Source organism: Meles meles, chromosome X, assembly GCF_922984935.1.
Source record: "Meles meles chromosome X, mMelMel3.1 paternal haplotype, whole genome shotgun sequence".
NCBI lineage: Eukaryota > Metazoa > Chordata > Mammalia > Carnivora > Mustelidae > Meles > Meles meles.
In genome coordinates, this window is record NC_060087.1 from 34449521 (window position 1) to 34474001 (window position 24481).

Here is a 24481-nt window from a genome sequence, read left to right on the forward strand (position 1 = left end):
AGAGAGAGGAAAGCAGGCTCCCTGCTAAGCAGAGAGCCTGATGCGGGGCTCCATCCCAGGACCCTGAAATCATGACCTGAGCTGAAGGCAGAGGCTTTAACCCACTGAGCCACCCAGGTGCCCCATGGATGAGACTTTTCCAAAATTGTTGACAGACACTAAATCTCATTATGAAATCTTAATAAATCCCAAACAGGATAAACAAGAAGAAATTCATATCTTAATATATCTTAATGAAACTATGGATTAACAAAGAGAAAATATCAAAATCAGACTATTGAAAAGAGAAAAGACTAATAATCAGTAATAAAGGAATGGCTATTTGATCATTAGCCACAATTGAAGCCAGAAGATGGTAAAATAATATCTTTAATATTCTGAGATTAAATAACTGTCAACTTAGAATTTTGTGCCCACAGAAACTATATTTCAAGGTTGAAAATAAAGTAGAAAACTTTTTTTTAGAAAAAATTACAAGGTCTTTATCAATAGATCCTTATTAAAGTAAATTCTAAAGGACTGTCATTCAAGCAAAAAGTAATCTCAGATGTAAGATCTAAAATGCAAGAAGGAAAGATAATGAATAAAATCCAAATTGAGTATATGAAATAATATAACAAGTGAATATACAGATAATAATATCTAATACTTAAGCACATAAGGAAACTGAGAAAGAGGAGTTCGTTTGATGACATAGATGTCGTCAACATACAGTCATGATCATGATCATAACAGAAAACTAAAGATAAAAGGGACCTTCTCTAACCTGATAAAGGACATCTATGAATATTGATAGCAATATTTATACTTAATGGTGACAAAATGAAAGGATTACCATTAAGATCAGAAAAAAAGACAAGGAAGACTTCTATTACCACTTCTAGTCAACATTGTATGGGACATCGTAGCCAGTGCAAGAAAAACAAGAAAAAAATTTAATGTATAAGAAGTAAAAAGGAGGAAAAGCTGTTATTATAGTAGCTGATGTGATTGTATAGAAAATCTGAGAGAATTTATAACTTATTAGAGTTAAGAAGAGTTTAGCAGGTTTCCTGAATTTAATAAAAAGGTATGAGTCCATTGCATTTTTACAAACAATCAGCAATCTGTTAGAAAACGTATCTCCTCTGCTTCTTGAGTTTTATTAGTAATTTTATTGCTTCGTTTCCATATTTTAGATTTGCAGTCTACCATTTACTTTAGTGTGAAGTTACTGCCTACTGCCTGTTCACTTGCTATGGAGTCTCCATTCACTTTTGAGAAAATTGATTTTAGTTTCATCAGGAAGATTTCAAAGGAATGTATTTCCTGAATTCTTGTGTGTATCTGAAAATATTAATCTGTTGGTTCTATACTTGAACAACATTTTAGATGTTTGTAATAGTCTTAAGATTCTTTTTTCCTTAGAAGTTTATAAGCATTACTGTACTTACTGTTTTCTAGGGCTGAATATTATATATTCATATATATATATATGAATATATAGGCTGAATATTCTGAATAGAATCAGAAGTCAACCTGAATTTTCCCCTTGTAGAGGGTTTATCTTTATTTTTTTTTTTAAGATTCATTTAGGACAGAGAGAGATAACACAGGTGAGCAGGGAAGGGGCAGAGGGACAGAAAGAATCTCGAGCAGACTCCCTACAGCGCACAGAGCACAATGTGGGGCTTGATCCCATGACCCTGAGATCATGACCTGAGCTGAAATCAAGAGTCAGATGCCCAACCGACTGTTTTAAGGCCAAAAGGACACCCTCTTTATTTCTGAGGTCTAAAAATATTTGCTGAGATAGGTTTTGTTCTTGCTCACTCTATCGGCTAAGGTCCAGTCATTAAAAGAGACTTCAGGCTGACTGGTGTGAGGAACTAGAGCGTATCATGCTTAGTGAAATAAGTCAATCGGAGAAAGACAACTATCATATGATCTCCCTGATATGAGGACATGGAGAAGCAACATGGGGGGGTAGGGGGATAGGAGAAGAATAAATGAAACAAGATGGGATTGGGAGGGAGACAAACCATAAATGACTCTTAATCTCACAAAACAAACTGGGGGTTGCTGGGGGGAGGTGGGATTGGGAGAGGGGGAGGGGGCTATGGACATTGGGGAGGGTAAGTGCTATCGTGAGTGCTGTGAAGTGTGTAAACCTGGCGATTCACAGACCTGTACCCCTGGGGATAAAAATACATTATATGTTTATTAAAAAAAAAAAATTTGGAAGGGGAGGCGAACCATAAGAGACTATGGACTCTGAAAAACAACCTGAGGGTTTTGAAGGGTCAGGGGTGGGAGGTTGGGGGAACAGGTGGTGGGTAATGGGGAGGGCACGTTTTACATGGAGCACTGGGTGTGGTGCAAAAACAATGAATACTGTTATGCTGAAAAAATAAATAAAATGGGAAAAAAAAGAGACTTCATGCTAAGTATTTCAACAGAGGGAATTTAATACAGGAAAATCTTCACAGATGTGAGAGAACGGAAAGAACGAAAGGAGAACACGGGGAGGGGGACCCAGAGGTAATATCTGCAGGGAACAGCTATCCTTTGGAAGACTAGGAAAACAAAGGGAAGTGATGATCTGAACCCAGAACCTTAGAGAAGGGGACTCCAATCCCCAAGGAAAGGCAGCTGCCTGGCTGGTGCTGTCACTTAAGGAGTTTGAAGAGATCAGGCAGAGCTGAATCTCAGACCTCTGAAGATTGTGCACTTCTGACTGTTGCTGTTATCTTGAAGGAGCTAGATCAGTCAGTTATGGGAATGCCAAAAGAATCTGGAAATGTGAACCAGCAAAGTGCCTTTGTTGGGTCTGCGTGAATGGGGAGTATCACACAAACAAAAGGAAAGATGTTCCCTAGTCCTGCCCCCTATTGACAGAGGCTAACAAGTGACAAGCTGGCGAATGAAAAATGTAATTTGCAGAGTCTCGGCCCCAGCATCACCAAAGTGGAATAGAGAAGGGTATGTTTGGAGCTGAGGGACTAATAACTGGCATGCTCATTACATGTCAAATTTTCCTGGGATACAGCATGCCATTCCCCTCTGTATATACAAAGCTCCTTTTGTTTCAGCAATGTTTTCTTAATTTATATTTGTGATCTTTTTTCCCATTCCACTATTTGCTCCTTAGGTTTTCTTCTTGTGGGCTACAGATTGGTGAAAAGAAGCCACGTCATGCGCATACTGTATGGCTAAATTAATTCCCAGTTTGTTATGCATAGCATGTGTAAATCTAGCAGGATACGGAAAGTGGCTGCACAGTGCAGCATGACTTTGCACACCTTTTGAGGTCACCACCACCGCCACCACAAATGCTAAGCCCTTAACAGGGAAACGCAGGTGCCATTGTCACTATCTGCACAGCATAGGGCCTTGCTGCTTCGAAGAAGCTGAATTTCTTGTTTGTAATCCAGGATGACCCTCTGGGAAAATTCTCATAATGTCACAGACATAGTCTTATTTTCCTCATTCCCAGCCCATTTTAGAACCACGAATCCCTTCTCCTGGGGCCCGAGACAAGAAATCCAAACAATAAAACCCCAAATGTAGTGAAGGTAAAAAATCATATAGTGACTAGTTTTAAGAGTCTTTCCTTTCTTGTTCTATTTATAGCTTTTGACTAAAAAACTTTCCCCAAATCCTTACCTTTAAAAGTTCCTGGACTGACTAGCATGTAAAGTTCAGTTGAAAGATATTTTATCTGTGTGGAGTGTAACCTTTAGTTAGCACAGAAACCAAAAATAAGACGTGGAAATTGCATTTTGGTTTAGGGTGATTGCTCTCCTGCGGAATGATGAGTGTGGTGGGTGGATCCGTGAGCTCTCCCTGCTCGTCAGGCACCGCTATTCCTCACCCTGATATAGTCATCTTTTGCAAATTGCTCTTCCAAGTGGCAAGCTTCATCTGCAATTAGACACCTTACTAGAGACGTTATTTAAGTGACAAACTGAAAGATTCTAAGCTTAAATAGAGTGGGGGAGGATGATCTCTACATCAACCACAGAAAGCTGTAATGAATGAGCTTATTTACGTGACCAGTGCCTTAAAGTGTCTGGTGACACTTTAGATGTAGCCCCATCAGTTTATGTTTTCAATTACTTCCGTTTAACTCTTCCTTCCCTTTGCTTACATTTTTAGTTCTACCCGGTATTAAAAATATTTATATCCTACCTCCCATAAGCTGCCAAAATCATTACAATCAAACTGCTTGAAAAAAACTATTCTCATAACCTGCTCATTGTTTATCCCCTTCACATGTGGATTCCAGTTTTGCAGCCCCACACAAACCCCTCACCAAAGTCACAGATGACTTGCTAATTGTCAATCTCATTGCTGTCTCCTTTCCCCATTCCTCTGCATCTCTCTCTATCTTTTCATCTTGTTCTCTCTTCTCCGGACTTTTATGATACAGAGCCTCTTTGTTCCACTTCTGGATGCTCCTTCTCTGCCTTCTGCACTGATTTTATTCCTCTTCTTGCTCTTAAAGACTTTCTAAGGCTTGTCATTCTCACTCCTGCACCTTGATGAGTTCATCAATGCCTGTGGTTTCATCTTACCAAACCTAAGCCTCAATTCATTTATTTCCTGAAGCTCTATTCCTATGTTCACAACTTCCGGATGGACGTCACTCCTGGGATAATTCAACAACATCTCAAACTCAACAGATCCAAAGGTAAATTCATTATGTTCTCTCATGAATTATCTCCTTTCCCAAAGGCTGGAAGCCTGTTCTTTGTTCCTCACTGTATCCAATCAATTAGGAAATCTGTGGCTCTCTGCTTTTGCCACATTTGCAACTGTCCCTTATACTCCTTTTTTTTTTACTTCTCCGTTTGCTTTTTTAAAAATTTGAGTATACCTGACATACAATGTTACATTAATTTCACTTGTACAAATTAGTAAATTGACAAGTTTATATATTATGCTATGCTCACAAGTGTAGCTACCATCTGTCCCATTATATCGCTATTACAATATCATTGACTGTATTCCTCATGCTGTGCCTTTTTTCCCATGACTTATTCATTCCACAACTGGAGGCCTGTATCTCCCACTCCCCTCCACCCAACTCCCCACCCCCTCCCCTCTGGCAACATCAGTGTGTTCTCTGTATTTATAGGTCTGATTCTGATTCTGCTTTTCCATTATTCTTTTATATATTTTTTAGATTCCAAAGCTGTAGTATTCAGAACAGTATAATCCAGGCACAAAAACAACAATAACAAAAAAACCTCATATAGATCAACAGAAGAGAACAGAGAGCCCAAAAATAAACTTACACTTATATGGTCAATAAACCTGGACAAAGTATATACAATGGGGGAAAAGACAGCCTTTTCAGTAAAGGTGCTAGGAAAACTGGACAGCTATATATAAAAGAATGAAATTGGACTACTTTCTAACACCCTACACTCCGTTCTTAACACTACTATCCTTACTCCCAATCCTCACAATCACTCATGTTGTCTTTTGAAATATGCTTTTAATTTCTCCTCCCCTATCCTTCTTTTCTCATTCCAATCCATCATATTCAGCAAGGTTGTTAATTTCCAAAACTAGAGCAATGGTCATTTGCTTGTTCAGAAGCCTTCAATAGCTCCCTAGTTCCTTCTCAATTAAGTGCAAATTTATTATCCCTACATTCAAGCATCTTTGCGATACATTCCCAACCTATCTATGCTTGGCTTTCCCCCCTCTACTCCTACTATAAATAAGAAAACTGAAATACTTGTTGTTCCCTATACTTGTCCCTAAATTCTCTATGCCTTTGCTCATACCACTTCCCTCATCTCTACTTGTAAATTCCTAACCAATATTCAATATCATTTAGGATGCCTTCTCTGCTAGCTTCTCTTATAAAGACTTGGTTTGAAACTTTTTCCAAGACCCAATCTGAAACTTCAATTATGTCAATTGTTACATCTTGCATCTAATTACAGTTTTCTGTGAACTTGTTTTATCCCCCTACTCAGACTGGAACCTCCATTTTTTAATTGGGTAATATATTGGACAATATATCTATGCTCCACAGATCACTTTTTGGCCTTTTTACTATTATGTGTCCTTCTTCCACCAACATCAGTGTTTTTGGAATTGCCAGGCCAGCACCTGGCAATTCCAACTCTCTTCATCAGAGAGTTGCCTGCTGGCTATTAGAGCTGCTTTGCCCATAAGGTCAAATGGCTAGTGCTGGGAGTCTCCATCCTCCCCTTCTACCCCTGAGGTGGGTAGTTGTTAACCAGTGGATATAGATCATAGGATTATGAAAGCACAGCTGCCAGGCCTCAAAATGATACAACTTAGAAAGCTAGCTCACACTAAGAATCCCCTGCAGGATCAGGCTGCAGGTGGTCCTTTTGTGATCTTTGCTGAGATCCTATCCTTGCTTGCCTTCTTTTCCTTCCCTGCTCCCTAACCCTTTGGCCCATTTCTTAGGGTGCTGCCAGGAAGCCCTGGTTAAGACAAGTAACATTTTGGAGTACCTACCACATGCCAGGAGCCATGCTAAATGTGCATGTAAATAATTTCATTTCAATTTAACCCTCACAACCACTCTGAGACTTAAGTACTATTATTCTTCTGAATTAACAGGTGAGGAAACTAAAGTTCAAGAAGTTACTTTTTTAAGACTATATGGCTAGCCCATGACAGTATCAGAAATACAAATAAGGATTCAGAAGCAGCTCAATCATTTTGCTATGCTCCTTCCAAAAACTGCTAAATGGAAGGTACATATCTAAAGTGGATCCCCATGATTCCTCCCTCCTGGTATTCACACACATATTAATCCCTTCTCCTTCAGTGTGCACAGGACCTAGTGATTTGCCTCTAATAAATACAATATGGCATAAGTGATGAGATGATACTTCTGTGATTAGTTATTTTAGACTATGACTTCCCACTTGCTAACAGACCTTCCTGGCTTTGAGAAAGCACGCTTTCATGCTGGGGAGGCCTACGTGGCAAGGAATTCAGGATGGCCTCCATCAAGAGCCAGCAAGGAACTGACGCCTTCCGTCCAAACCCCTGCAAGAAACTGCATCTTGCTGGCAAGCACAAGAGTGAGCTTGGAAGTGAATCATTTTCCAGTGAGACTACAGCGATAGTCTACATCTTTTTTTTTTTTTTTTAAGATTTCATTTATTTGACAGAGAGAGACACAGCGAGAGAGGGAACACAAGCAGAGGGAGTGGGAGAGGGAGAAGCAGGCTTCCCGCCAAGCAGGGAGCCTGATGCAGGACTCGATCCCAGGACCCCAGGATCATGACCTGAGCCGAAGGCAGACGCTTAAGGAACTGAGCCACCCAGGCGCCCCGGCAGTCTACATCTTGACTGCAGTTCGTGAGAGATCCTGAGCTAGAGGGCTCAGCTAAGCTGTGCCTGGATTTCTGACTCCCAGAAACTAGGAAAAATGTTTTAAAAACCTGATGCCCAGAAAGCAGAAAAGGAGTCAGTCTTACTATTCTGTGTAACACTTGCAACTCCCTGCTCAGCAACTCACTGAAGGAAATGCTAACCAATAATCTATCACCTCAGGTGATTTTACAGTCCAGTAAACATAGCTATGGGGTAAAGCTTAGGGAAGTGGCAATAAACTGCCTGAAAAGCATTACCTTTCCAGGGTAATTGGTACTTGGTATCCTTAGAACCAAGTAAACAGCAAATAAATTATGACTAAGGATTGGGTAAAGAATTTTTTAACACATCCACAATACGTGGTTTGGCGCTTGCTTCGATCAATTAATCCATCATTAAGGGGCAATGCAAATCAGGCACCAGCTGGCTTACTGCACAATGATAAGCAAAATTATGTTCAGCGTCTCCCAGTCAACATCATGTTTCCCAACATGTGCCTGTCTCTGCCCCTGCATCTCCACCCACATATAGCACAGCTGTCATGGAAATGGATATCGGCCAAGGATGCTTTCTCCAACTCTTTATTCCTCTTGTTGCCATGGGATGACAGATTAAAATGCAGAAAAGATAGAAGTAAAATTTAAAAATATGCAGCCCTCAAGATGGCTGGGTGGCTCAGTGGGTTAAGCCTCTGCTTTTGCTCAGGTCACGATCTCAGGGTCTCGGGGTCAAGCCCTGCACCAGGCTCTCTGCTCAGCAGGGATCCTGCTTCCTCCTCTCTCTCTGCTTGCCTCTCTGTGTACTTGTGATATCTCTCTCTGTGTCAAATAAATAAATAAAATCTTTTTAAAAAATACAGCCCTCCAACTATCACAGCAAGAAGAGGTAATACAGGGGCGCCTGGGTGGCTCAGTGGTTTAAGCCGCTGCCTTCAGCTCAGGTCATGATCTCAGGGTCCTGGGATCGAGTCCCGCATCGGGCTCTCTGCTCGGCAGGGAGCCTGCTTCCCTCTCACTCTCTCTGCCTGCCTCTCTGCCTACTTGTGATCTCTCTCTGTCAAATAAATAAATAAAATCTTAAAAAAAAAAAAAGAAAAAAAAAGAAGAGGTAATACAATGGAACAGACAACATTTAGGCACAGCTAGCCACGATGATAGTAGCAGTAGAAATAGTCCAGAACATAAAGGCAATTGCATAATGACCCATGGGGAAAAATACACACCTTTTCCATCTTTTTCTTTATCCTTTAAGTGGCTGACAACAACTGTCCTGATTTGTCTGAGATTGTTCTCATTTTAGCACTGAATGTCCTGTGTCCCAGGAAACAGCTCAGTTACTGGCAAGCCAGAGTGGTTGGTCACCCATAGCAACAACCATTAATTCCCAAAGAGCTCTGTTCCCATTGACATTTGCTTTTTAATTGGGAGGGGGGTCAATATAAAGCAATTTTCTTCAACTTTATCTGTGAAAGCTATAAATATTCTATTGGTAGAGCCTATTTTTTAAGGTGGTTCCACAAATTCTATTTCTTCCACTAAAGAGTGATAAAGACGTTGGAAAGATTTTACTGATCTAACTCAGGTGAAGTATTGGAGTTGAAAGGTGGGGGTGAGATAGGGGAGTGGGTTTGGGAGACAGAAAACTGCCAAAAATATGGACTAAGAACACATTTAAATGATCAGTATATTATTAATTGATGGAATCATTTGGATGGATACAAAGGCACAACTTAATTATGTTGGTAGTCACTTTTCATCCCTAGAAACCTGTGCCTTACATACTGCAAATCTGACAGTCAGAAGATGTTTCAGAAGTAGTGCAATTCAAAATGCGACTGTTTAGACAGCTTTCAGGGGAGCCTCAACTTGCATCGGGCAGTCTGTTAACGAACACTGGTTTGGGTAGATCTAAACAGGTGTTACATGATCAAAGGGTTCCTTGGTCATGTAACTTAAGGAAATATCAAGGTAAGCAATATCAAACAAGTTTCTTGACGGCAGAAGTTTTCTAGGCATTATATATATATATATATATATATATATATATATATGTATGTGTATATATATATATATATATATATATATATATATACACATACATACACACACACATATATATACATTAGAATCACCTGGGGAACTTTAAAAAACCACAGATGATTGGGCCCCACCCAGATCCAGAGAATAAGAAAAAAAACCACTCTCTGGATAGTTCTGATGTTCACCTGATTAAGAAGCAGTGGCTAATGCATACTGTGCATCTACAAGCGTAAGAAACTACGTGCAATATCGGCGGTCACAACAGTTTTCTAGCCACATCTCCTCAGGCAAGGGAAACAAAAGCAAAAATAGACTATTGGCACCATACCAAAATAAAAAGCTTTTGCGCAGCAGAGGAAACCACCAACAAAATGAAAAGGAAATCTACTGACTGGAAGAAGATATTTGCAAATGATATTTATGATAAGAGACTAATATCAAAAATATATAAAGAACTTATAGTTCAACACCAAGAAAAACAAATAATCTGATTAAAAATGGGGAGAGGACCTGAATAGATATTTTTCCAAAGAAGACATACAGATGGCCAACAGACACAAGAAAACTGCTCAACATCACTCATTATCAGAGAAATGCAAATCAGAACCATAGTGAGATCTCACCCTACACCTGTCAGAATTGCTAGAATCAAAAAGTTAAGAAATATCAAGAGCTGGCGAGGATGTGGAGAAAAGGGAACCTTTGTGCACTGTTGGTAGGAATGTAAATTGGTGCAGCCATCAAAGGAAACAGTATGGAGGTTCTTCTAAAAATTAAAAATAGAAATACCATGTGATCCAGTAATTCTACTACTGGGCATGTATCCAAAGAAAACAAAAACACTAATTTGAAAAGCTTTTATGAACCTCTGTTTATTATAGTACTATTCACAATAAAGAAGATATGGAATCAATGCAAGTGTCCATTGATGAATGAATACAGAAAATGTGATAATATACACACACATACATATATATATCTATATTTATATATAATATATATAAATTATACATATATATTAATATATAATTAAATATTACTTGGCCATAGAAAAGGAAGAGATCTTGCCATTTACAACAACACAGATGAAGCTAGAGTACTATGCTAAGTGAAATAAGTTAGACAGAGAAAGATCTCATATGATTTCACTTACATGTGCAATCTAAAGAACAAATGAACAAACAAACAAAAAAGCAGAAACAGACTCTTAAATATAGAGAACAGACAGCTGGTTGCCAGAAGGGTAGGGGGATAAACAAAATAGGTAAAGAGGAGTGGGGGGAATAGGCTTCCAGTTATGGAATAAGTAAGTCATGGGGATAAAGGGTAGAGCATAAGTCGTAGTGACAGTAACGGTGACAGACGTAACTACACTCACGGAGAGCATAGCATAACATACAGAGTTGTTGAACCACTACATTGTACACCTGAAACGAATAGAACACTGTGTGTCAACTATACTTCAATGAAAATAAAAATGACAATAAATGGAAATGGAAAAAATCTGCACTATATTCTACCTTTATTTCATCATACACACACACACACACACACACACACACACACACACACAGTTATATACCTATGTTCTTTCTTACCTCTCTCTGCCTCCTTCTGTCCCTCCATCTCCCCCTCCCTCCCTTTCTTTTTCCTTCCTCTCTTTCTTTTCATTTTGGTCTTGGGAAACACTGATTTATATTTTGAGGTTTTGATTGTTTGATCAATTATTCTAAAAGGAGAAAATGGAAAATTATAATATCTGTAAATAGAAATTGATTTATTTAAAAACATATTACCTTGCCATTATTTAACTCTTTAATATGAAAATTTAAAAACATACAGGAAAGTAAGAACAGTAGTATAATGAACTCCCTTACACCATTACAAAGTTTCAACAGTTATCAGCAAATGGCCATCATGATTCACGTATATTCTAATCCACTTCTCCCCTTTCTCCACCATCAGAGTTTTTTTTTAAAGCAAATCTCAGATAATCATATTATTCTATTCATAAATATCTCAAAATGGATCTCTAAAAAGTAAGAATCTTTTTGATATAATTTGCAATATCACTATCATTAAAAATTAACAATAATTCTTTAATACTATTAAATATTCAGTCAGTATGCAAACTTAGAAGTTAACTTAAGAGGAATTGATACCTTAGTGACAATAAGTTTTCCTAACTCAGAACATAGTAAGTCTTTTTATTTTTTCATGTGTGTTTTTGTGTATTTCAGAAGTGTCTTATAATTTTTCCCATATAGGTTTTAGACCTTTAAAAATAAGTTTTCACCTAGGAATTATATTTTATTTATTTTGGATTATTCTTTGCTCTTTTCATTATTTTTCTTTTTTTATTTGACTAATTAATACACATTACATTAGTTTCAGGTGATGTAGGCTTCCAGTTATTCTTTGCTGTTTAAATGGGTCTTCACTTCCATTATATTTTCTAATATGTTACCATTGGTATATTTCAAGTTTATTAATTTTAATCAACTTTATTAAGGTATAATTTATATGCAACAAAATGCACAGATTTTAAGTGTATAGTTCAATGAGTTTTAATAAAAGTATATACTCATGTAAAAAAAGTATATATCCACTTATCACCAATCAAAATATTGATTTTTATATGTTGATTTTATAATCTGCTAATTTACTAAATTGTTTTTTAAATAAATACTTTAAAAGTTCTTACTAGTTTTTGGCCAGTCATTTCAAAAGGCATTATATTCCAATTTGTTTTACTTCTTACTCTATCCCATCATGCCACAAAAGATTTTCCAGTCAATGCTGTTATAGGAACAGATTTAATGTCAAATTTTGATTGCGTGCAGAGATTTAAATTGTTTTTACAGGCATAAAGAAACATGATCCTCTTTGCAACAGGTGTCATGCTAAATACAAGTTTACTGATGTAAGCAGCTAATAATAATTGAAATGTGAGCTGACTCAAGAATAGAAATCCGGTTCATTAATATTTGCTTCAGAGAATTAGGCGCAAATGTTCTTCTCAAGTCTCAGTGTGTCCATGACCTGGATGTTTAGATGAATAAATATGTAGTTGATTCCAGTACTAAGGCTGTCATTACTCAGAGAATTCCAAGTGACCACCGTCTGGAAAAATGTGTTTATCAAGCCCCAGCTGTTGTACTTACGAATATTTAGAAGTTACAGTGTCTGGTAATGGTCTCAGTGGCCCCCCTAAATGTGACAATTTATTTGAAAGTTGAAAGGCAGCCAACTCACTTGCCTGGGTGAGAGCAGAGTAAGAGCAGCAGTTTTGCATGGGAGAGTCAGAGCTTTCCCCCAGAGCCATCAATACCATAAGGGTAGACTGTTATCTAGGGGCAAGGTGGGGGATGGGCAGAAGAGGGAGGCACACTGGTTGGAGGGTAAAAGTAGAAAATAATGGGGTTTTCCAGAACTTCCTAGAGCCAATAGAGGCTATAACACATGAGTTATTCCTTCATTTTTGTCTTAGTTTGTGGTTGTGAAAAAGCAGACCCTGAGCAAAGGTTTGGATACAAGTAGTTTATTGGGAGAAAAAGTGTGATCTCCGGAAGCAAAGTGAAGGAAGGAAGGAAAGGGTTACTGCTGTGGGCAACCCAGTCTCCATCTCACTGAGTACTTCCTGAGATACTTTGTAAAACATGCCTCAGAATTGTCCTACTGAGAGCTGAGTACACTGAGATATTTATAAGCTAACCTCCATCCCTTATCAGTTCAAGGTCACTGTGAGGAAAGGGATGAGAGTTAACACTGGGCACTTCTGCACTCTCCCACATACAGACCAAGTGTACTCCCACGGCCAGAGCACCCTTTGGGAAGAGGTTGTATGGGAACGATTTACAAACAATTTCCAGGGTAGATGAAGAGGACGTGGGTGCTCTTATTCTATATTGCTTGTGATTGTTTTTTATGTGTCAGTTTCATTCACTAACAGGAACAGAAACTCTGAATGCATGGGACAAAGCTTGTATTTGTATTGCTTCCTCCATAAATTCTGGCCAGCTCCTTGCTACTGCAAGATTAAATCAACTAAGTCCACCATGACCTAGGCCTTGCCCAGATGTTCTCTCCAGACTTCTCTCCGTGGCCCACTTTTTCATTTCAGGCACTTCAGTTATTCCATTTACCTCAAGTGTCTAGAATATCTTTTATTCCCTTGTCAATACCTATCATTTTTCAAGATGAGCTAAGTAACTCTTCTTTCATAAAAGTGTTCCATGTTCCACCCAAGTAGAGTAATTTTGTCCTCTTTTGCAAACCACTACCTGACTCTCACCTCTACTACACAGTTTATCACATTATACTGAAGCTATATTTTTATGTGTTAGTCTTGACTACCAGAATGTGAGCTCACTGAGAAAGTAAACCATATCATACATTTCTTTATCTGGAGCACTTAGTTCAGTGCCTGGTATAGAGCAAATGTTTAACAAATATTTTTTGAATGAGTAAATTAACATGACCAATAAATACTTCCTGATTATGTGAAACAAGAGGTTGGACATACCTGCTTTGGACACTTCTGATAATACCTCTCAAATACTTGTAGTTTGAGTAGAGCATATTCCCCCAGAATAGGGTGTCATTACCCTTCAATGACCAAAAACACATCTATAATTTTTGCACAAAAATAGACACATAGGTCAGTAGAACAGCATAGAGAACCCAGAAATAAACTTACACTTACATGGTCAATTAATCTATGACAGGAGGCAAGAATATACAACAGGGAAAAGACAGTCTCTTCAATAAATGGTGCTGGGAAAACTGGACAGCTACATGTAAAAGAATGAAACTGAACCACTTTCTTAAACCATACACAAAAATAAATTCAAAATGAACTGAAGACCTAAATGTGAGACCTGAAACTTAAAACTCCTGAAAGAAAATATAAACAATAGTCTCTTTGATGTTGGCCTTGGCAACATATTCGTGGATATGTCTCCTGAGACAAGAGAAAACAAAAGCAAAAATAAACTAAACTACTGGGACCACACCAAAATAAAAGGCTTTTGCACAGCAAAGGAAACTATCAGCAAAACGACAAGTCAGTCCACTGAATGAGGGAAGGTGACTGCAAATGATAAATATGCTAATGAGTTAATATTGAAAATATATAAAGAACTTAAACAACTCAACACCAAAAAAAGAGAATAATCCAGCTTAAAAATGTGCAGAAGACCTGAATGGACATTTTTCCAGAGAAGACATCCAGATGGCCAAAACAGACATATGAAAAGTTGCTCACATCACTAGTCATCAGGGAAATGACTTTAAATCAGAAACACAATAAGATATCACTTTACACCTGTCAGAATGATGAGACTCAAAAAGACAGGATGTAAGTGTTGGCAAGGATATGGAGAGAAAGGAACCCCTGCTGACTGTTGTGAACCCCCAGGCACAATGCAAGTTGGTGCAACCATTGCAGAAAACAGTATGGAAGTTCCTTAAAACATTAAGAATAGAAAGACCATGTAAACACTAGTTTGAAAAGCTATATGCACCCCTGTGTTCATTGCAGCACTGTTTACAATTGCCAAGATATGGAAAACAACCTAAGTGCCCAACTACAGATGGATGGATAAAGAAGATGTGGTGTATACCTCCCCCTCCACACTGAAATATTACTCAGTCATAAAAAGAACAAGATCTTGCCATTTAGAACAACAGGTGAACCTACAGGGCATTATCCTAAGTGAAATAAATCAGACAGAGAAGACAAATACCATAGGATTTCACTATAAAACTTAAAAACCAAAACAAAGAAAATAGAAACAGACCCATAAATAGAGAAGAAACTGAGGGTTGCCAAAGGAGAAGGAGGTGAGGGATGCACAAAATAGGTCAAGGGGATTAAGAGGTACAAACTTCCAGTTATAAAATAAGTAAGTCACAGGAGTGAAAAGTACAGCATAAGGAATATAGTCAATAATATAATAACAGTGTTGTATCGTGACGGATGGTAACTATACCTATTGTGGTGAGCACTGCATAACTTACAGAATTATTGAATCACTATTGTACCTGAATCAAATACGACATTGTATATCAATATACTTAAAAATAATTTTAAAAAATCAGAAAACACACCCATAATTAAACAAAGCAGAATTTTACTCATTGCAGAAAGAGAACACACATCATGAGGGACTTTGGGGTATCTCAACAAGAGTATGTTTGAAGGCGACTATGATAAGATTTGGGCTTTTGATAGATGATTTTGGGAGGGACAAAGGAAGCAGAGACGTGCACTAGATTAGATGCTGTCAGAAAGCATGGGCAATGCTATGACTGGGTATTTTGTGAAGGTATGGTCACTGATTTTGTCTGTGCTTTGACAAAATTATGAAATGACCTCCTAGTTTTGTTTCATTTTATCATGATTGCAGAGTAAATGTATCTGAGTTCAGTATTCTGTGAGATTGTTGATGTCCCACAGAACAAAATGGCCTGGTTATGAACATCATTCGAGAGGCTTATAATAATACTGGGGGTCTAGTTATAAACCTCCGGTAAGTTTAGAACATCAGAGAATGCTCTTGGTAATGAGTGGAAAGGAAGGCCCAAAAGAAAGGTTCTAAGTACAGGTGCTGTTAGTATTCACAAGTGTGGAATGAGAATTGAAAAGAAGGGAATAAAAAAGAAAATCAAACTGAATCTTCCATCCTGCTCTATGACATTTCAGATTGATGGGAGTTTTAAATCCTGAAGTTCTACGTAGTACTAAAGGCATATAATAGCAGCAAGAAAGAATTTTTTACCGGAAAAGCAAGTAGCCTAGATTCTCCTTGGAAGATAAAAAAAAAACTGTAAGGTCTGAAAAAATTAAAATACTCAATCTAGCAGCACTATCATTCATGTAGTGATAAAATGATAAGATTTCCTTTTCCTCGTCTCCCTGTTCTGGCCACTCTTTAAAAAAAAAAAAAGTTGTTGACATCCTTTTTGGGGATGAGAGATAAGAAATATGTAAATATATAATTTATATTCAGGAAGAAAAATGAATTTGGAATTTTCCAGTAGTTAAATTGTTTATGAAGCTCTGTGACTAGAAATTTAAGTTCACAGGGTCATCTGAAAGCTATTACAGATTTATTCAACAAATTACTTTTGAGCACTTAGTATAAGTTAGGTACTATGCTATATGCAGTAGTTAAAGGACTAAATTATCTGTGATTGACTTAATCAGATACAATTTCAAACTTACAGAAACATTGTAACATCAGTTTACCCTTCATACAGACTCCCAGATTTTTTTCTTAACTATATGCAACTTAGAGAAAGTGGACCCAGCCACCCCTAAATACTTTATATTCTGTGTTTTCTACAAGAAAAAACATTCTGCCTCTTAACTACCATGCAATTACTCAAATCAGGAAATTTAATGTTGGTATAATACCATATCGAATGAAAATATTATTCATTGTTTTGTTTTTTCTCGCCTACACAGACCCAACCCAGGCTCATGCATTTAGTTGTTAATGCTTTGTAGTTCTTTAACCGGGGACAATTTCTCAGTCTTCCTCTGCCTTTCTTGACCTTCACGCTTTTGAGAATTACAGATAAGTTGTTTTGTAGAACACCCCTCCATTCGGATCTGTCTGATGTTCTCTCATTATTAGACTCAAGGTATGAATTTTTAACAGGTGTCTGTGCTTGATTCTAAATCCCAGCGTAATCACCTCTACCCACATCTCCCACACTTCAACTGGACACCTTGCGCAGGTGGGGGTCTCTGCGGTCTCCTGGTGAAATGTAGACTTATCTCTGTTTCTCCTTATGATCCCTAATTTAACCATCAGAACTGCTAAAATCCTGAGGAAGATGTCTGCTTCCTAAAGAATTTATACTTAGCCGAAACCTTTTATTAATTCAAAACTCTTGCCTAATGTGTTGCCCCCTGCCCCCATCAAATTCCCCATGTATTAGTGCCTGCTTCATTATTACTGTGAGGATTAAATTATTCATCAAGGTGGATAAATGGCTTAGGGAGATAAATGACATGACATGAATGTAGTAAAAATGTTTTCCTCTTCTAAATAAGTAGCATTTTTAGCCCAACCCTTTAAGAGTATACATCTCTGTGGAGAGAAACAGTCAAGTGCACAGTTTCCCCTAAAACTAGAGTTTTCAACAGGCCCTAGAATAAAGAAGTTCAAGGCCTCAGTGATGCCTGGGGTTTTGACTGTGCCTATTCAGTCTCTGCTCCCTCATACTGAATATCCAAGGCTACCATGAAGTAGAAGGAGGAGGATGTGTGGGTGAAGAGTGGGCAGAGAAGACTCCCAAGAATTGGAAACTATGCAAAGTGTAGCAGCCAGCAGCTAATTAGTTTCAGTTCTGAAATGACCCCTTTGTGTGGCTTGTCCTTCCTGAGAGAAAGGTTAAAATGCTGTCATGCCTGTTTTTAGCAGCATGGTAATTAAAACAATTAATCCCAGGTCCTCAATAAGGTGGCTTCACTTATCTGGCTGAAGACAGAATGGTCGTCCTTCATTTTTTCCCCTTCCTACTCACTGAACATTACATCCAAGAAATGAGAAATTTCCTACATTTTACTTCTACACATAGGGCCTACTTAGAAAGAGGAATGACATTAAGGAAGATTCTAGAATCTACAGTTGTCTATTTTTCTAAAACCCAGAAGCAAACTTGAGATGTTGCTATCATAGCTCTTTACGAAGCTCTGTTGGTTTACAAAGTCAGCTGATAAAGATAGCTAATAATTATTGTGTATTTAGCATGTGCTGAGCCACATTGTAGAGATTTTATTCTCTGTTTCTTAATCGTCCCTAAAATCTATGAGTTGGATAGTACTGTCCTTATCATAATCCTGTCCAGTTTGTCAGATGAGGAAGCTGGGACCAAGAAAGGTGAAGAGACTAGACTATGACGAGTCAGAGTAGAGGCAGGATTAGAACACGGGCAGTCTGGCCCAGAGCCCATTGGTAAACCACCATGCTATCTGTATTTCAGATCCCAACTTGCCTATAATCTAGTGGGTATCATAACACAACTAAGAGAAGACAAATCCTTGCCAAAGGAGTGGATCAGGTTCACCAGGAAAGATTTCACAGAAGGCAAATTTAAATAAGTCTGAAAGATAGACTGAGTTTGATTTGGTGAAGAGGGTTATGAAGGGCCTACCAGGGAAGGGGAACTACATGAAAACTCTAAGTACTGAGACAAGAAACTGAACACTTCAGTTCTGGCAGAGTGTGCCTGCAGCCATTCTCAGAAGACCTTTATCTCCTAGGCCTCATACTTCTTCAAGATTTTATTTATTTATTTGAGAGAGAAAGAGGGAGGGCACGAGTGGGGTGGGGGGGAGACGGGGCAGAGGGAGAGGGAGAAGCAAACTCCCCCCCGGGATCATGACCTGAGCCAAAGCCAGAGGCTTAACAGACTGAGCCACCCACACCCCCTTGATATAAGGAATTTTATCATAGGCTATAGGAATCATTTATTACAACTCTGTGCAAGCACGCACACACACACACACACACACACAGTGTGGTTAGCCATAAAGGAAATCACTGTGGGACCTGTTTCCAAATTAATCTCTAGAGTTTTAATGTTATCAACTCATCATTTTTCCACAAATAAACTTGCCAAGAACCTTAAGTCATTTTTAAAAGCAAAACTAATATGTTGTCCATATGTCTTTGAATCATTTATTGTCTGCCCTGCAAGCTGCTATATTCCAAGAATTATGTGATGACCAAAGATAATTTCAGCCTATTTGGGAGACTTCATAAAGCTTCCTCTTACGGCCTCATTCTTGACATTGAAGGACACTAATAAGTAATGACAAATATAATGTGATTATTTGGAAATAAATGTTTGTATCTTTCTTCCTAAATAATCTACCTCAGATTATAGTCTTTCAATTGATTTCACAACATTAGGTGTTTTTTTCTCATTCTTTTTTTTAAAAGATTTTGTTTATTTATATGACAGACAGAGATCACAAGTAGGCAGAGGGGCAGGCAGAGAGAGAGGAGGAAGCAGGCTCCCCGCTGAGCGGAGAGCCCAATGCGGGGCTCCATCCCACGACCCTGGGATCATGACCTGAGCTGAAGGCAGAGGCTTTAACCCACTGAGCCACCCAGGCGCCCCTTTTTTCTCATTCTGATTAATGTGTTTAGTTTGATCACTAATTTGAAAATAATTTTAAGTGTATATTTTAAGTATAGAGATCCAAGCTTTAATTTAAATCTGAAAATTGTTAACTGCTTCCTTATATCTCTTACTGCCAACTACAAGTGAATGGGCAAAATTCCTTTCTTCAGGAATAACTTTTCCAGTATATTCTTTTTTATTATCAAAAAACTTTGCATGAAAACAGGAAGATAAGGTTTTCTCCTTAACTGAGCAGAAAAATTGTCACAATCTCTGTAAAATATTCATCGTATGCCTCTGACCCTTGTAAGATAAAAGAAATGATAGTATGCCTTTGGTCTTCCTGCTCCAGGAAGGAAAGGTACTGCAGGAAAAGAATTGATTTTTTTCACTTCTGTGGTTTGAGAACAAGTGATAATTCCAGGTTTGCAAAGTGCAAGGAAAATAACACAGAATTATTATATTGGTATCTGTGGGACACAAATGTATGGATTTCACAGAAAAGAACTCACCAGAAAAATGAAGAACGTTTTTAAAAGAATGCCACATTTTACTGCTTCTCTTTCTTTTGGCTTCTGGAATTTAACCTCCATCTGACCCACCTCCATTCTAATCACTTGGGCTCTGTTAGTGCTTCCTTAAAGTTATCTTCTCTTTTCTCTGAAATGAACCGCAGAGCCATTTTTTAATCAGCATATTTAAAGTTTATTTATCTATTTATACACAACCTTGTTCTAGAAAGGGCTTAAGATGGCTTAAAAGGATCCATAACATACACCAAGAAATTAGTAACAGCAGAATCAGAGATGAAGCCTGTGTAAAAATGCTTATACAATCCTACTCTTTTATTCTGGGTGGACCACAAATTTCGCTCTAAGCTTTCTCACAGGCAGTCAGAAAAGGAAACTTAATTAGTTACATCATTTACAGTGTCCATAAAACAAAAACAAACCAATTACCCAAGCGAAGAACTCTTATTCCTAATACTAAGACCAGAAAGAAATTTCTCCTGAGAGGCTTCCTAAAGAGGTCAGTGCATGATGTAATAATCAGTGTTCTCAGTAGCAACCTAATTGGAGACACAAAGATGAATTTCGCAGGGCTTTTTCTTATTATATTCCATATACCAGATGGCATCACAGCAACTTAAAAACCAGGAAAATTGATTTTATCATGAGTTTGAGGGTTGGGGGTGGGCACAAGATGATATGGTCAAGGTACTCAGCTATCTCCTCTGCTAGGCAAAATCAAAGATAAATTTTAAAATAAAGCTTAGTCTAGTACTGAGTGTGGTTTCAGAGAAATTCTAAAACCTCTAAAATTATATGCTTCTTAATGGATAGATAAATTCATTTTTCTTGATACAGAAAACATAGATCCTCAACATACACAGACAATTTGCAAAAGTTAGGAACAATTTCTTTAGAAAATCTAGAGAATTAAACATACAACAAATCCTCCATCCTATTCTGCATATCCCCCCACCCCCTGCAGCCTAGCTTTTTTCCCCCCCTCAGTGCAAAGAACCTTTTTTGTTTCTATTTGATCTCACAACTTGGACAAGGGTTTCATCATGGTTAAAAAGTTGCCTCCTGGCTGGAGAAAGAGGCTCCAGCAGAAATCTCGACACCAGGGAAGGCAGGCGGACGGGTTGCTCAAAGGCTGCTGGGTGCCGGAGTCTCCTGGTCAGACTTCAGGGTGAGCTTTCCGAAGAGATACTCACTCAGCCCCCCTTGGGGGTTGGCCAGCCTGCGGAGGTTGGTTAGGTGGTCACCCATCCTCTTGATGAGCTTCATCTCCTCTTCCAGGAAGTGGCTCTCCAGAAAATCACAGAGACGAGGATCTGCGTTGGCAGCACCCAGGGCATGCAGATCCAGAAGGGCCTGGTTCAGGTTCTTCTCCAAGACCATCGCAGCTTCCATCGCATCCACGCTGCTAAGCCACTCATCTTCGGACAGCTTCTGCTCATCTGGGAGGACGGGGAAGTCACTCCACTGGTTTTGCATCTTCAAGAAGCACTGGGCACCCTCCTGCTTCTCCTCAGCCAACTCTTGGAAGAAGCGGCCCATGCCCTTCAGAGCTACATCGTTACCTTCAAAATAAAAGCGCAGAGAGAGGTAGGTGGAGGAGGCCCGTAGATGCAGGTTGACCAGGTGCTGGAGTGCGGCCTCCACCTTGGCAGAAAAATTCTGGCAGATATGGTCGCTCATGGTTGGTGTGCAGTGAGGAGCTAAGCACAGAACGAGATGTTTGCTGGTCCCAGAAATCAGAAGTCTGGGATAGCCAACAAGATGATTCCACCAGAAGTTGCTTATGGAAGGGGAGGGGCTGAGGGTGGTGAGAGGTCCGCAGGGATACGAGGAGGTGGAGAAGGGGCGGGAGCACCCAGTCTGTTCAATCTAAGACACAGTTCTAGGGGGCCACTGGGTGCACTCTGAGTTTAGCTTTTGATAAGAATTTAATTCTTATTTCGTTCCTAATTATGAGAAACAAGTCTTTATCTCTCATTTTGTTCCAGTTCTTCCCATAACTCCAAGATGAGTTAAGAAGGTCCATGGTAAGAACATTAAATATTGATAGTGAAGCTCCTCCAAAATTCATTTCTTCATTTGTGATTTGAAACTCCTTTGTTTCTTATTTTAGAATCTATAGGAATATATTGTTTCCTGTTACTAATCCCTCATTGAGAGGGTGACTGTTAGTTTCAGTTTGCCCTGAGCAGTCTTGTCCTTGTGTAATTAATAGTGTTACCTAATAAAAAAATAAATAGTGCCCCCTTTCACACTCAAAAGCGTCCTTGTTTGGAAAATACATTACATGGTCATCTTACTTATTAAGAAGTTCAAGATCCACACTGTAGAATGAGAAATGCAGAGAACTTGCAAGACATTGCGTTGGGACATAACTCATTTCCATTCTATTAAATGATCACACACTAAGAATCCCATTAAATTTTCTACTATTCAGCCTATATTTTTTTGTGTGTGTTGATGCATTTGTTCCTTTTATTTATTTATTTATTTTTTTTGGGGGGGGGTCCAAAATGGTGGTTTATTAAAGCACGGGGAACAGGATCCGTGGACAGAAGGAGCTGCTGTCGCATTTGTTCCTTTTAATAGAAGTTTAGCTGAATACTATTTATGTGCTGGTTGTCTTGTTGGGTACTGGGGCTTCTTGTGATTACCCAGATACTTCACCATTAACTGAAACATATCATGTGAAAGAGCACTAAAGGTGAAAATGTAGTAATCCTACTGGAATAGAAAATAACCCATATAGGAAGAGTTAGCTATTCTCAGTCAGAAGATGAGGGCAGAATTAGATGTTCTCATAGGGTCTCTTCCAGGTTTGTGATTTCATGCTTAGCATTTTATTTTCCTAAATACCACTTGCCTAGGGCTGTTTCACTATTAGAACACTTTCATGTGTTTTCTATCAAACAGGAAGGCATATTCTGTTCAGAGTAAACAATATTTGAACCCAGAGAGGAGAGTTTTGCTCTAAACATTGGACCCACTTCTAAATGAAAATAAAAATTCATTCTTTTGAAGTTACTTTCAAATTTTATTTTCTATGTTGCTGGAAACTAACATTTTAAAATTTCAAAAAGAGTTCTGCAGTCTCCGTTCACTGCTTAAGCGAAAATATGAGCACATATCCTGTATCTACATCAGGATACATTGTAAATTTTTTTCATGGAGGGTTGTTGTCCAAAAATGTTCTCATGTTGCATTTGAAGTTTGCAAAAACTGTTAGAATTCGGGAATGGCACATTTTTCAACCCTGGAGGAAACTGGGTAAAACAGCAGTAGTTCTGCAGCCTTTCTGGCCTTGGTTCTAGGGCAAAAAAGAGGCCGGGGGTTAAGAGTGGGGGGACAAACAAAATCTCAAACCCAGGAACAATCCTCGCACCTACTCACATAGGAAATAAATTATACAAGATGGAATATCCTCCAAATGATTGGAAAGAGAATGTTCATTTTCTACCTCGTGCATAAACCATTAATCATCATACTGACCTTATAATAAGAAAATGCTAAGCTTAGAGAAAACTTCACTGTATAACATATTATCTGTATTATAGCATGTCGGGCTCGTTGAATATATTTCAATTTCCTATATGTTTATTTATTTTTCTAGGAAGTGAAAAATGTCTATATACACCTTCTCAGATGAGATAGTTTTCTGTCTTGTGAAAACGTTAACAAACCCTTCCCTCATCACTTTAGAGAGAAGAAAGTTAATGTACTCTGATGGGTGGTTAAGCACATAACTGTCAGAATCAGACCAATGTAGGCTCAAATCCCAGCTTTGCCACTTCCCGTGAGTCTTACCTTGGGTAGGTAGCATAAGCTCTTTGAGCCTCAGCTTTCTTGCCTGTAAAATGGGACTCTTACCATCTCATAAGTATACCACAAGGATTAAATGATATAACACATGAGAAAACACTGCCAAACAAGTAGCATTCAAAAATAGTGCTGTATCGTCAATGAATTTTGTAGTAAAATTGTGGGAATCCTCTCAAATCCTAGTATCAGATTCATCCCAACAGGTTTTTTTTTTTTTTTAAAAAAAAGAAATTCAATTAGCCAACATATCCTAATAGGTTTTTTTTTCCATTTTATTTATTTTTTCAGCGTAACAGTATTCATTCTTTTTGCACAACACCCAGTGCTCCATGCAAAACGTGCCCTCCCCATTACCCACCACCTGTTCCCCCAACCTCCCACCCCTGACCCTTCAAAACCCTCAGGTTGCCCCAACATCCCACCCCTGACCCTTCAAAACCCTCAGGTTGTTTTTCAGAGTTCATAGTCTCTTATGGTTCGCCTCCCCTCCCCAATGTCCATAGCCCGCTCCCCCTCTCCCAATCCCACCTCCCCCCAGCAACCCCCAGTTTGTTTTGTGAGATTAAGAGTCATTTATGGTTTGTCTCCCTCCCA

The 24481-nt window shown here is 38.6% G+C and overlaps 1 protein-coding gene across 1 annotated transcript; it reads right to left on the reverse strand.

The window, feature by feature from the left end:
* Window positions 1-21193: 21193 nt before the first annotated feature.
* On the reverse strand, window positions 21194-21748 carry LOC123935342 (ferritin light chain-like). Its single transcript, XM_045996065.1, has one exon. The coding sequence runs from the start codon at window positions 21746-21748 to the stop codon at window positions 21194-21196; it is 555 nt and encodes a 184-aa protein (XP_045852021.1).
* Between the last annotated feature and the right edge of the window lie 2733 nt (window positions 21749-24481).

Excerpts from the sequence above, each read along its gene's own strand:
- LOC123935342 (XM_045996065.1), bottom strand. The coding sequence starts at position 21,748 with ATGAGCGACCATATCTGCCAGAATTTTTCTGCCAAGGTGGAGGCCGCA.